This window comes from Dendrobium catenatum, unplaced genomic scaffold (assembly GCF_001605985.2).
Source record: "Dendrobium catenatum unplaced genomic scaffold, ASM160598v2 original_scaffold_27042, whole genome shotgun sequence".
Lineage (NCBI taxonomy): Eukaryota > Viridiplantae > Streptophyta > Magnoliopsida > Asparagales > Orchidaceae > Dendrobium > Dendrobium catenatum.
The window spans coordinates 572,430-586,179 of record NW_021345501.1 but is presented as its reverse complement, the minus strand read 5'-3'; the positions used below and the strand labels follow the sequence as shown (position 1 = coordinate 586,179).

Below are 13,750 nucleotides of genomic sequence, written 5' to 3'. Positions count from 1 at the left end.
TGACTGCAGGAAACGTTCAGGCCTCGATTAGGTCGGAAAAGCAGGTGAGCAGTGTTGTGGGTCTTGACTTTGACGTGCAGTAACAAAAGCTTGAATAACTCCTGATTCGGCTTTCTTTCATTCGTCTGCTCAGTACATGCTCTGTACTGCTAGGTATCGCTAGGTACATGTTCGGTACCTAGCAGGTACATGCTTGGTACCGCTCAGTACATGCTCGGTACCGCTAGGTACTTGCTCGGTACCGAGCCAGAACCGCTCGGTACCGAGCGGTACATGCTCAGTACCTTTCCATAGAAACAACTTACGAACTTTAAAAATAAACAGGATTTCAAAATTACTCTTACAATAAATTTTTGTTCAGGGGTGCTGCCCCCGTTAGGTACATGTTCGGTCGAACCCCGCCAGGGGGTAGCGCCCCCTTGGACCCCCGACATACCGGTATATTGTTTTATTCATGTTGTCTTATTATTGGTAGTACAAATAATTGTTAAAATTTATCCTATTGTTGTTTTTGTGTTGTGATTCCTTTGTCTGTGAATAAATAAAAATCCTGTATATATCAATAATTTGATGTTGATTATTTATTTCTATAAATTATTAGAAGGACTAGTGGCACAAGAAGGAAAGATCCTGCATGGAAATATGTAACTCAAGTTGAATGTTGATTATTTATTTCTATAAATTATTAGGACTAGTGGCACAAGAAGGAAAGATCCTGCATGGAAATATGTAACTCAAGTTGAAGTGTCAGACGAGGTGCAAAAAAGGGATATGTTTATATGAAATATAATTTCTGTGAGAAACGCATAACTGGTGGCGTCAAGGGGTTGAAAGATCATCTAGCCCGCACTTATGTCAATGTGGGACAATGTGCCAAAGTACCTGATGAGGTGAAAAAGGAATGTACAGATTATTTAAAGAAGTTTGACACCACAAAGGAGGTCACACAAAGAAATATGGAAGAGATGATAGGAAACTTTTCTTACTATGGATCACAGCATGAAGGTTCCAGCAGTGGAAGCCATTTAGTTTCTTCTAACCAAGGCACTCGGGTTCCCATGGATAGATTTATGATAAATATTGATGATTAGGATAACATAAACACTCAGGATCTTCAGCCTCCTACTGCTACAAAAGAACTCAGGAACAGAGTTTGTTTGGATATCGCTAGATTGATCTATGAAAATGGGATTTCATTTAATGTTGTTAGGAGTTCGTCATGGATCAATATGTTACGATCTGTTGGAAGCTATGAAAGAGGACTACAACTTCTAAGCATGTATGAACTGAGGACTTGGATGCTGAATGAGGAGGTCAAGACAACTTAAAAAATGGTGGATGATGTTAAGAAGACTTGGATTGAGACAAGTCATAATAATGTCAGATGATTGGTTAGATATTCGACATAGAAGTATTATTAATTTCCTGGTCAACAATATATATGGAACTATTTTTCTAAAATTAGTTGATGCTTCAAGTTTTGTAAAGGATGCACAATTATTATTTGAAATGTTGGATGAAGTTGTCGAGGATATGGGTGATGCTTTAGTAGTACAAGTTGTTACTGATAATGCAAGTGTATATAAAGCTGCAGTGAGAATATTAATGGAGAAGAGACCTCATCTTTACTGGACTCCTTGTGCTGCACATTGCATTGATTTAATGCTTGAGAGGTTGGGACAATTGCCTTGGCATAAATCAACTCTATTGAAGGCCAAATTCGTTAGTAAGTTCATATACAATCATTCTTGGATACTCAATTTGATGAGAAAGTTCACTGACAAAGAAATTATTAGACCCACTGTTATGAGTTTTGCTACTGCATATTTAACATTGCAGAAATTCAAGGAGTTAAGGCAACCTTTGGAAGCTATGTTTGCTCCTGAAGAATGAGATAAAAGTTTATGGGCAAAAAAATAAGAAGAAAAACTGGTAAAAAAAAATTGTTATGATTCATTTTGGCGCAGTACAAATTATGTTTTGAAGACAACAACACCATTAGTTAAGGTGCATAGAATGATTGATGGTGAGAGGTCCTCGGCTATGGGATTTATTTATGAAGCAATGAATAGGGCTAAAGAAATATTGCAAAAGATTTGGGAGGTCAAGAAAGTGCCTAAAAAGAAATATGAGATATTATAGATGAAAAGTGGGATCATCAATTACACCAATACTTACATGCTGCTGCATACTATTTAAACCCTCAATTTCATTATGATAAAGACTTTCATGTTGATAAATAGGTGAAAACTGGTTTGTATGCATGTATGGACAGACTCATTTCTGAAGAAGACTACCTCAAAGTGAATGATCAACTTGAGGAATTTCATTTGAAGAAGAGAATGTTTGGATTTTGAGCAGCACAAACATGCTACAAAACATGATCTCATGGTATGTTTATAATTTATAATTTTAATTTTAATATTTATGTTCAAGTCTTCTACTTCAATTAATATTCATAAAATATTATTCATTTTCATATAGAACGTTGGTGGAGTCAATTTGGAGATGATGTTTCTGAATTGAAAGCTTTTGCAGTTAAAGTTCTTAGCCTAATATGTTCGGCTTCTGCATGCTAGCGTAATTGGAGCATCTTCAATCAAATTCATACTAAGAGAAGAAATCGATTGCCTATAGATCGAATGAACAAACTAATTTATGTTATGTTTAACAAAAAATTGAAAGATAGACATCTCAAACTACAGAAGTAAAGGAAGCATTGATAATGAAATTGATCATTTACTTGTTGATGATTTACAATCTGATGATGAATGTGTTATTCCTAAGAATGTTTATGTTTCTGAAGTTGAAGCAGAAGGAGAAACTCATGTCAATGAAGACAATGAAGCAACTACTCATGTATATAAAAGAAAGAAACAAAATGAGATTGGAGCTTCAAAAAAATTCAAAGGTATTTTTAAATATAATGAATTATTTTTTATATTATTATTATTTCATGCTAGAGCTAATGAAATATTAACTGATATAGGGGATAAAGGAAGAAAATATTATAAATGAAGAAGAGTTTGAGGATGACTTTGACATTAATTATGAAGATTCTTTTGAAGACAATCAAAGTGATGATGAGCCAGCATTGGGTCTTGATCCTAAAAGGATGTTTTATTTTTAAGTGAGTTTATTTTAAATATTCTTTTCTAGTAATATACTAATATATCTTAGAACAAATCATCAAATTCACAATTGACATAATATTTTATTATTTTTTGTCATTATTCATAATTTTAAATTATTTTATTTTTATCTTTTTTGAGACTTACGCCTTGATCCACTTCGAGGCTTATGCCTCGCCTCGCTTAGCCAAAACGCGTCAATTCCCGATTTCTCCTTTTAAAACCTTGATTAAAGATATGTATGCAGGAGCTATTACTTGTGTTCAAACACAAGGTATGTTGACCAAGTATTTTCCTATTTCGGTTGGATTACATCAAGGACCAGCCTTAAGTCCATATCTTTTTGCTCTGGTCATGGATGTTCTCACTAGACATTTGTAAGATGATATACCTTGGTGTATGTTTTTTGCTGATGATATTCTTCTTGGTGATAAGACTAGAAAGAGAGTTGAAGGTAAACTTGAATTATGGAGGTCAACCTTAGAGTTTAAAGGTTTTCGCTTGAGTAGATCTAAAACTGAATATATGGAGTGTAATTTTAGTTGCAATAAACCTAGTGAGGGGATTGTGACTTTGGGAGATCAAGTCATTAATAAGAGTATACGTTTTAGATATCTTGGATCTATTGTTCAGAGTGATGGTGAAATAGATGGGGATATTATCAGCAGAATTCAAGTTGGATGATTGAAGTGGAGGAATGCTTCAGGCTTGTTGTGCGATAGAAAAGTCCCCTTCAAACTTAAGCGAAAATTCTATAAGATGGTGGTGAGACCTGTTGTTGACCTGTAACGTAAAAAAAATAAAATAAATCAAAATCCACGTACCTCTCGGCCATGCCGCTCGAGCCCTACGCCCACGACCCACGCACGTCGTCGCCACTCCACGCACATCCAACTTCGCATCCTGTCATACCTTCGCACATCGTCGCTCGTCGTTAAATAGCGAAATAAGTGAAGTGTGCGGGCTGTTCTTCCATTCGCACCTCTTCCCTAGTTCCTCCCTCTCTCGCGACCAAATTTTCGCAAGCATCTCCGACCTCTCTCCGCAGCTGCCCTGTTCGCAAGATCGTCAAGAGAGAGAGAGAGAGAGAGAGAGAGAGAGAGAGAGAGATCCCTACCTCCATAGCCAACGTTCCTCTTCCCCCCCCGACAATGCTCCCTTTCCTGTCGGGTTCGAAGTCACGACTTTTTGATCGTAGTGAGAACGGAAGCCGCTCACTATGAAGGCAACATTCTCCCTTTCGCGTCGCTACTCCAGCCTCAACGTTGATGTTCGACTTCGCTCTTCGACGACTCCCTTCTCGTCGGATCGGGAAGTTAGGGCATTTGATTGGGAGCAACAACAGGCGCTCGCTTGTTGAGGAGATAACCTTCTCCTTTCCGTGTGCTTCCTTGTTCCTCCGACGCTGCCTGACTTCGCTCTTTGACGACTTTCCCTTCCTAAGGATCGGAAGTTACACATTTTCATCGGAAGTAAACGAAGGAGCTCACTTACCGTGAAGATGGTTTTTCTCCTCGGCGCGCGCTCCTTCGACCTAATCCCACAAATCTGCTGAACCGAGTGGTGTTTTCCTTTTTTTGATTAATTATAAATATTTTGATTAATTATAATTAATTATAATTATTAGTTTTAATTAAGTAATTTATAAATAAATCCATTTAATTATAAATTGAAGCTTAATGAAAATTAAAATAATTATTTATAATTTATATTATTTTAATTATTTTTAATTAATATTTATAAATTAATTAACAATCAATTAAATAATATAAATAGATGTCTAAGTTAATTCAAGTTAAATTTAACTTATTTATTTAATTAGTTGATAAATTTTAATATATTATATCAATTATAAATATATTAATTATGTTAATTAATACAATTAATAATTATAATTATAAAAAAAAGTTGCCAAATTTTCCGCTTTTACCTTGAGATGTGCGTGTTGGACCTAGCAAACTCGCCCATACACCTTTTCCTAGCGTTGGTGGGAAGGAACTCTCATGTAAAACTATCTACGACGAGTAGCTGTGAAACAGGCCTTGACTCTAAAAGTCTTGTCCTCGGTGTGTGTGACCGAGCCGGTAACCACCTATAACACGTTTTCTTAGCGTGGTAGGAGGGAACCCGGTGCGACATACGACGAGGCTGGTAAGCCTGGTGCACGCTTTTCTTAGCGTGGCTAGGACAACTCTTAAGTACCCATACGCGGCTCTGTACCTGTATGGAAACAACTGCTTTTCTTGTAATAGGCACCGAAGACCCATACATGCTTTTCTTAGTTTGGTGGGGACATATTTTACGGCCGAGTGTCCTCGTATGAGGACACCTACCGTACCCGCTTTTTTCTTGCGTGGCGGGAGGCCTAATTTTCCGTAGTTTTTCCCTAAATGCGGGAGACGCTGGGAGGTTGTCGAAATTTCGGGTTAAAATATGATTGTACTCGGACCTGATTTGAACTCAAAAGAACAAAAACTTGGACTCAAATGAGAATGAACAGTGAACTTGTGGACTTGTATTTGAACATAACTCAAATGATTAAGCAAGACTTGAACCTAAAAAAAAATATAATAAGTTTGAATTTAAGCCGGATTTAGATATTAAGTGAACATGTACTTTGAACTTGAACCGAACTGAATACAAGGATCTGTGAAGTGTGAACTTGAGCACTTAAACTTGTGCACATGAACTTGGACTTGAATTCAAAAGAAACAAATATGAAGAGTTTGAACTTGCTACTTGAACTCAAACACGAACTTGAATTAGAGCTTGTGAACTTTTGAACATCAAAGGACTTACAAATTTGGACTTGAACTTGATTTGAACCAAGCCCAAATGAACAAGTGGAATGACGCATTAGTTCAATGCCACTTCGCCACTCATTAATGTGCCAAAGCTTTGCAAGTGATGATGAGCAAATTCTTTATATATTCTACTCATTAAGTAATGAGCAACATAAATGTTGGAAAATGTGGTAATACACTTATAAGCGACAATTAAAGCTACAAAGGATTTATCATGTTCAATGCAGCTCATTTACGAGTGACAAAAGAAATTAACATACAACAAGCTAACAATGAAGGTGTATTCGAAGAGTCCGAAGCAAATGCAGTCTTTGTATAATCGATATCATTTGGTTGTAATTGAATACCCTGCTCTCCTACAAGTAAAGATATACGATGTATATGAAAACTCGTTGGTTGATATGCATGAAAGAGGAATACAAGCAAGTCTAAGAAGATCTATTATAGATACGAATACTGGTTGGCGGTGAAGGGAGATTCTCCACAGTCACAACGAACTTATGAGTGCTAATCAGCAGCAGGCAATGGATGTTACAACATCCTTGCAATCAGTGCTCTATCAATGGCCAATAAATACGCACATCTACCACAAGCGGAAGCAGATGATATGAAAATGAATACAAGTGTTTATGGGTGATTGTAGAAAGTTTGTGATCCACCCGAAACCATTATCCACAAGACAAATGCCTAAGTACTACAACAAATGCAAGCTCTTATGAGTTATTCTGGAAATAACAAGTACACAATACATCATCTGCAAGCAAATGTGAAACAACTACAATGAATGTAATCGTCAAACCAACTGAGATTGGTGAAAGGTGGATATGATGCAAGAACAATGGCTCATCTAAGAACACCTCCAGGAAGTCGTAGTGAATACAGCGGACCCCCGTAAATACACACGAGCCGCTTGTGGATAATAAAAGTGGGTATATCGTAGGCACAACAAACCACTGTGAACACAAGTATAGATATCACATACAACAGCGGTGATTAAAATGCTGCAAAGTCGTCGGGTATGAAGACAACTCAATGCATGGAAGAGGATCTCCCTGCAGAATGGAAGAGACGTTTGAACAAATTTAAACTAAACTTCCTGGTGTTCCAAAATTTCGTTTTGGTGTTATACTTAGGAAAAAAACAGCTCTGGTATCTACAAACACCGGAAATAACAAGTCTACTATACTAAATAGCTTGAAAGGAGTTCCTTTCAAGGCAGTGGCCAAGGATTTCAAGAAGGACCTCCCGATGATTGAGAAAAGGGAGTCCACACCAAAACAAAGAGGTATCTTGTGGGCAATTAGTTGACAATGCCACGATCCACCAGTAAGTAAAAGCTGGAGATTCGTTAGTGCACTATGATACACCTGCAGAAAGCAATAAGTAGTGCACGACAGTCTACATGTATAAAACAACGAACAATTCTATTCAGAAGCTGTTACAACATGCCACCGGATCCGCAACACTCGTATTAGCGGACAGAAGGCGTATATAAGCTCTCAAATGAAATGTTGTGTGCATTTAAATGACAATTACATGCACAACTAAAATATTTCAAAAATACCCCTGTACATGCACCGTAGTTTGTATATACATTGGTACACAAGGGGTAAATACAATCACAAGATCCGCATGGGCCCCAACGAGCATGTTATTGGTAGTTGGTACACACGTGATGTTTAGGGATGCTAAGCTGGTCAAATGGTGAGTCCAAGTTCGAGCCCGATCCTTCCATACGGGTAGACGGGAGTCGACATGGCTCGAACAATTAAATAAATATATGATCGCGAGGTCGGTCGGAATATTTATTTAATACATTCATATTAGGTCTTCAAGGCCTATAATAATGAGAATTTACTAACAAATGCAGAAAGCCTACGAAACCCGATTCTCCTAAGTAAAAAGGAGTCGATAGGGTTTAATTATGAAATGCCCCCAAACACTCGCATGGGCCCCGGCGAGTGTGTTATTTGTACACACATGACGTCTAGGGATGCTGCGCGGTTTAATAAGTGAATTCAAGTTCGAACCTGATCCTTCTATGCGGATCAATAGGAGTCGATAGGGTTCGAACCATCAAATAAATATATGGTTGTGGCGACCGGTATATTTATTTTAATACATTCATATTTGGTCTTCAAGGCCTATAATCAAGAGAATTCACCAATAAAAGCACAAAGCCTACAAGAAAAAAATGCTCATCAGGAATCATAAACTTCACATAAGTTCCAAAAATCTCAAAGTCCAAAATATTTAAAATTGAAATAAATTCATCAACACTTACAGCAAACTTCATCCACCCTCCACAAGAGTTTGGTGGGGTGGACAAATTCGAATATAACTTCAGCTCACACAAAGCTAAATACCTAGTCGAAAATATCACTAGGATCCATTCTCAACCAATCTCCTGCCAGTAAGGACGTGGTACGTATCCTATAACCGGCGGTTTTTCCGCCAAAAGGCACTGCAAGATAAACGATTATGACCAGGGGCCCTCTGAACCGAGTGGTTTTGCCGCCAAATGGTACCATGAAATACCGGTTATTGCCAGAGCCAATACGTTCCTTAATGGTATCAAATCCTTGAAATATGAATCAATAGGATATGATTGATAGGGCACAAAGCCCGCTGTTTGTTAAGGTGGATTCAAAATTTTTTCCCTTAGACAAACATTCATCCCAGGTCTACAAGGTACTATTGGACGAAGCAACCCATGGCTGCCGACAAGGATCTTTCTGTCAGGTTGGGTCGACTACCTCCTCTAACTAAGTAGACCGGGGACCGCGATGGCCCGGGACGACGAAACCATGAGATCTTGATTGGGTCTATCATCCATTACCCCACCATCCGGTTTAACTGCAAGATGGTGAAATTTCTATTTTAAATATCAACTTTTCCAACTTTCCAAATCTCCAAGTCCTAAGCCCATTGTTGCTACTATATGCCAGAACGTATATCTCTACGTATCTGATTGACGACTAGCCTTAATCGAAAGTTCTCTCTCGTTATCGAGAGGGGTAATTAACTATAGGGGCTTGCGCCTATAGGAAACCAGAACTCAGATCATAAAGTCCTCATAAAATGAAGGCGAAATCTCTGGGTAGTGTTTTATCTACAAACCCATATGCCTTCCCAAAATTTACCCCGGAACTTAGTTCGTTAAAACTCCCTCGCCAAAAGAAAATCAGCAAATGCGGGCAGAGGCCGAGGCCGAATTTTCGGAGCCCACACTTGCAATGCTTTATGGTGCCGAATGTTGGCCATTAAAAGAGAAGCATAATACTAAGTTAAGTGTTGTAGAGATGAGGATGCTTAGGTGGATGAGTGGCTTTACCCTAAAGATAGGATACCAAATGAGCATATACGTGAAAAGGTTGGAGTAGCTCCAGTGGAATATAAGATTAGAGAGAGTCGCCTAAGATGGTTTGGCCACATTAAACAGAGGCCTTCCAATGACCCTGTTAGGAAAGTTGAGGTATTAGATTTGACTTATGTTAAGAAAGGTAGAGGTAGACCTAAAAAGACTTGGTTGGAAAATATTAGAAATGATCTTTCTTTATTAGATTTGACTGAGAATTTGACTTTTAACATGACACAATGACGAAAGAAGATTTATGTAGATGACCCCACGTAGTGGGACAAAAACTTGATGTTATTGGTGTTGTTGTAAATCATGGGCCCCACAAGGGGGCCGACAACGTGCTTGGTCTGCTTGAAATATACCAGGGTCTGGCCCTAGTGCTGGGCCGGCTGGACCGGTACAAGCCATCCTTGACCGGTCTAACATATTGATGTAGGAGGCCTTCTTTCCCTTCCTACATCCTTTATATGCATACAAGAAAAGGGCTTAAGGTTAGTGAACGAATGATGAATATAATATGAAACTTTATTTTGAGTGATTATTTCAAGATAGCTAAATAAGGCATCCATCTAAAACAACCTTTATATTCCTTGGAAGAATTAAGCATGCAAAGTGTTTTGTACAGGCGTTTGTTAGTGGATTATCATTGAAGTGTATGTCATCCTGATGTGAATTTTAGGAACTTGTTGGCAGTAATATATTCTTCTATTAGTCTTCTAGTATATGGAGTTTATAGAGATCAATGTATTAGCAAAGCAGAACCAGCATGCTAGTGTGGTTATAACTTATAAATACGGTTATGGCTAGAAGAGAATGGTAACCCTAAATGAGTATTGGAGTTCTGCTTGCAGAATCCAAATGAGTAAAATGAAGAAGAAATAGTTCAAACATTTTATTCACATTTTCCTTTATCTTGCTTCTATCTGTTTTTTTTTACCTCTAATTGTTTTAGTAGTATACTTACATGTTGACAGAGTAATGCACAGATAAGGAAATCTCGATTAGTTCAAGCAAAGAAACTAGCTACGCTTGGTAGATCTCCATTTGGTCTCGTTTGAAGTCTGAATTTCAACTCTTGCTCCTCTTTTAAGATGAGGTTCTTTTATGAATCTCTTGATAAAGCAAATGACAGAGTTAAGGGCTTGGTTTACTTGCTTTGTCATATCTGGCTTAAATTGGCAGTTATAATGGCAGCTGTAAGGGTGTTAAGAGGACATGGGAAATCCTCAGGGCATGCTCATATGAACAATTGGTCTTATTGAACCCTTCACTTTGTTTTGGTTACCCTGACTACACCGCTTCTATTGTTTTTGTTTTATGCCATGAGCTTATTTTCTGTTTGGTGATACATTCGGTCTTTCTATTCTATGCCCTAATAAAATGGTACTAATTGATTATACCATATTCTATAAAAAACCTATAAAGCACTGCAACTAACATCAGATAAAGATGTTTTCATTTCATGGAATGGAGATTTACTCTTGAAAAGTAGGACATAAAATGTTGGGAACGTGGCACTCAAACACAGTGAGAAATGGAGATGTGAAATATTATATCAACATGAAACATGCTTAAGTTCATCAGTTAAGCAACGTAGAGATGAGAAAGATGATATTCAACATTTTGTGGTCGATATAATAACAAGGATTGTTTCAGTTGAATTTGAGATGTGTTTTTAGTTAATGTTAAAAATAAATATAAGAATACTTAAGTTTTGGACAGTTGCTAGGCTTTCATAAATAGTTTCACTTCATTTATGTATGCTTAATTGGTAAAACTTTCATCTGGAGTATAGCAATCTTACAAATTACCATCCATCCATCCATACATACATACATATATCTATATATATCTTAATTAGAAGAAGTTTTCTTGAACCGAGATGTCTTATTTGGATGTACATGCATCCGATAGTTTATGCAATGCAACTATACCAATGGACTAAGGAGGCTGGGATATCTGGAAAACTGATCTTCTGGTTGAAGTGTGTGGGAAGACACTGCATTATTGCTTTCTAACATCGAACAAACTTGATTCAATCATTGCAGCTTAATTTTTTGAAGAAAGTAGCGAAAAGAAAGAATGATCTTTACCTTTATGCTGACGAGCTTGGCAAAGGATTATTTGGTGAGCTGGATTACAGAATAGAATCTGCAAATGCCTCCGAGTTCTTGGTAGCTAAGTATATTTCCTCTTTTTTTTTTTCTATTTCTTTTCTGACTGCTGGTTGCTAAGATTTTGAATTAGAAGTTTCTCATTGAAATAATCTGCTATATCCGTGTCAAATGTGTTCTTGTCAGGAAGCTCACTTCCAGTATTCTTTTATGTTGGTTCCAAAAGTGCTTAGAAATTTGACGAGGAAAAGAGTTTTGACAATGGAGTGGATGGTAGGTGAAAGTCCCAACAGCCTACTCGTACGGTCTGGTGCATCCAGTGAAGCGGTGGATGAATTCACAGAGGTTCAACAACTGGAGGCAAAAAGATGTCTACTTGATTTGGTATGTTAAGATAGATGTCATTTACTTCTTACTTCACCTAATCTACAATGCTGCATCCTCTTTAAAATGTAGTTCTAATTTTCCCCACCCTCCCATGCCGATTTGTAATAGAAAATTATTTCATTTAACCCAAACATTTCTGCAGCTTTTATATAATAGTGTAATTATAGTGCCTATGCATACATGAGGGTAGAGATGGTAGCTTGTCTTTCCTTCCTGCAAGAAACGTCTTTCCTTTCTGAGAAAAACAATCAATACTGTCCATGCATTATAGTTCCTCAAGCAATTCAAGCTACAAAATTAAATTTCCTAATGAGTGCAATTTGATGTCTTTTTTCATTGAAGTTATTTAAAGATGCATGAGTTTTGACAGAAATACTTTCAAATATCTTTACATTGTCTGTAATCTGTTTGTCTCTCTTTTTGTACATATTATGTAAATATTCATGTTAGGAGGTATGTTTTTGTGTAGACACTGGATTAGTATAAGATTGCTATGTGCTTGTTTTTGTAAACTTTTGGAAATCTCTCTCATGTTCATATTCTTATGGAAGAAATTTCTTTGAAATCCTTTCAACTTCTATAAGAGAACATGCAGATTTTGAATACTTGCTTTAAAGTTCTGTATTATGTTGGTGTTTTATATTATCTTTCAAAGTGGATACAAAAATCAATTCATGTGGACATTAATTCTTGATCAGGTTTATCATCATTCCCCCGATCATTCGCTTTAAGTGTGTGGTGATATAAATTTCAATTTTCAAATATCTAATTTTGCTGCTATTATATGCTCTATACTGCGTATATGTTCGACGACTACTAGCCTTAATCTAAAGTTTTGTTTCGTTATTAGGAGGGGTAATTAACTATAGAGGCTTGCGCCTATAGGAAAACCTAAACTCAGATCATAAAGTCATTGTAAAATGATGACGAAATCTCTGGGTAATGTCTTATTTAGAACCCAATATGCCTTCTGAAAGTTTACATCGGAATTTAAATTTATTAAAACTCTCCTCGCTGACCCAAGAAGAAGAAAAGGGTCACAGAGAGTCCGGAGCGCAAATTTTCGGATCCCACACAAACTGAGTGTGCTTTTTACATTGACGATCAATATATCTGGATTCTGAATTCTCTATCTGCTATTTATAATTTTGTGACTTGTACCATTTATTAATGATTCTCCACATGCCTTCTGAGGACGTAATCACAGATGCGAGGCATACATTTTTTAGTAGAGGACTGGATAACATTAGAAATTTAAAAAGTTATTTACGTTTTTCACTCCCCAACCTTGTTTTTTCCAATCTGTATACAACACTCGGAGAAAGAAGTAGTGTCAATTCACAGGCCAACCCAGAAAAAGAGAAGTTGACATCCATAATTCTTGTAGTTTCCAGAATGATCAAATTCAAAAGCATGGCTAAAAATTTAAATGTTTTTTTTATTGTACTTTGATGACTTTGGTGTCTTGGTCAATCTATGAAAGCTGAAAATAAAAAATATATTGTGAGATGCTAAGGTATCTGTTATGCATAAACTCTCATGTTCATTTAGTAATATGGATCATATTACTGATTTCTATCTGATTCATGAACTGTTTTCATCATTTTCAAATAGTCATCTCTATAAACCATCAGAGGTGTTATTTTATGTGTTTATTAATTCAAGGTTAGTAAAGGAGTGGAAGCAACATTAGTGCAGCTACTTGAGACAGGCTTATTGCATGCTGATCCGCATCCTGGGAACTTGCGCTATACACCTGAAGGATGCATTGGGTATGTGAATACTTTAGCTTTATTTTGACATTTGGCTGATTGAACAGAGAACCTATTCTAAAACATGATTTGATAGTGTCATTAGAGAAAATCATCATAAATAATCTGTTTCCTTCACTGTGACTTTTTGTTCATTGCAAGTTCTGATTCTTTATATGAATCAGGCTTAAAAAATTGTTAG

At 36.9% G+C, this 13,750-nt stretch overlaps 2 protein-coding genes across 3 annotated transcripts in view; both read left to right on the top strand.

Moving 5' to 3' along the window:
• The window catches only part of LOC110112830 (protein ACTIVITY OF BC1 COMPLEX KINASE 3, chloroplastic), a 40,125-nt gene that overhangs the window by 12,994 nt on the left and 13,381 nt on the right, over window positions 1-13,750 (top strand). Inside the window, exons 3-5 of one of the 2 annotated variants that reach the window (XM_020845170.2) lie at window positions 11,345-11,470; window positions 11,597-11,794; window positions 13,463-13,569. In XM_020845170.2, the coding sequence (XP_020700829.1) occupies window positions 11,621-11,794; window positions 13,463-13,569 (281 nt within the window). In that variant the 5' untranslated portion in view covers window positions 11,345-11,470; window positions 11,597-11,620. Of the gene's footprint in view, window positions 1-11,344; window positions 11,479-11,596; window positions 11,795-13,462; window positions 13,570-13,750 lie in introns of both variants that reach the window. The other variant, XM_020845171.2, reaches the window with a different exon arrangement.
• On the top strand, window positions 780-1,893 carry LOC110112836. Its single transcript, XM_020845181.1, has 4 exons — window positions 780-1,052; window positions 1,110-1,313; window positions 1,489-1,722; window positions 1,840-1,893. Exons 1-4 carry the CDS (start codon window positions 780-782, stop codon window positions 1,891-1,893), a joined length of 765 nt encoding a protein of 254 aa, XP_020700840.1.

What these genes read in the sequence shown, in the direction of transcription:
- LOC110112836 (XM_020845181.1), top strand. Translation starts at nt 780, where the DNA reads ATGAAATATAATTTCTGTGAGAAACGCATAACTGGTGGCGTCAAGGGG. An exon ending in CTTGGATGCTGAATGAGGAG is followed by an intron (nt 1,314 to 1,488) that starts GTCAAGACAACT and finishes AGTTTTGTAAAG; the next exon opens with GATGCACAATTATTATTTGA. An exon ending in CTCTATTGAAGGCCAAATTC is followed by an intron (nt 1,723 to 1,839) that starts GTTAGTAAGTTC and finishes TTAACATTGCAG; the next exon opens with AAATTCAAGGAGTTAAGGCA.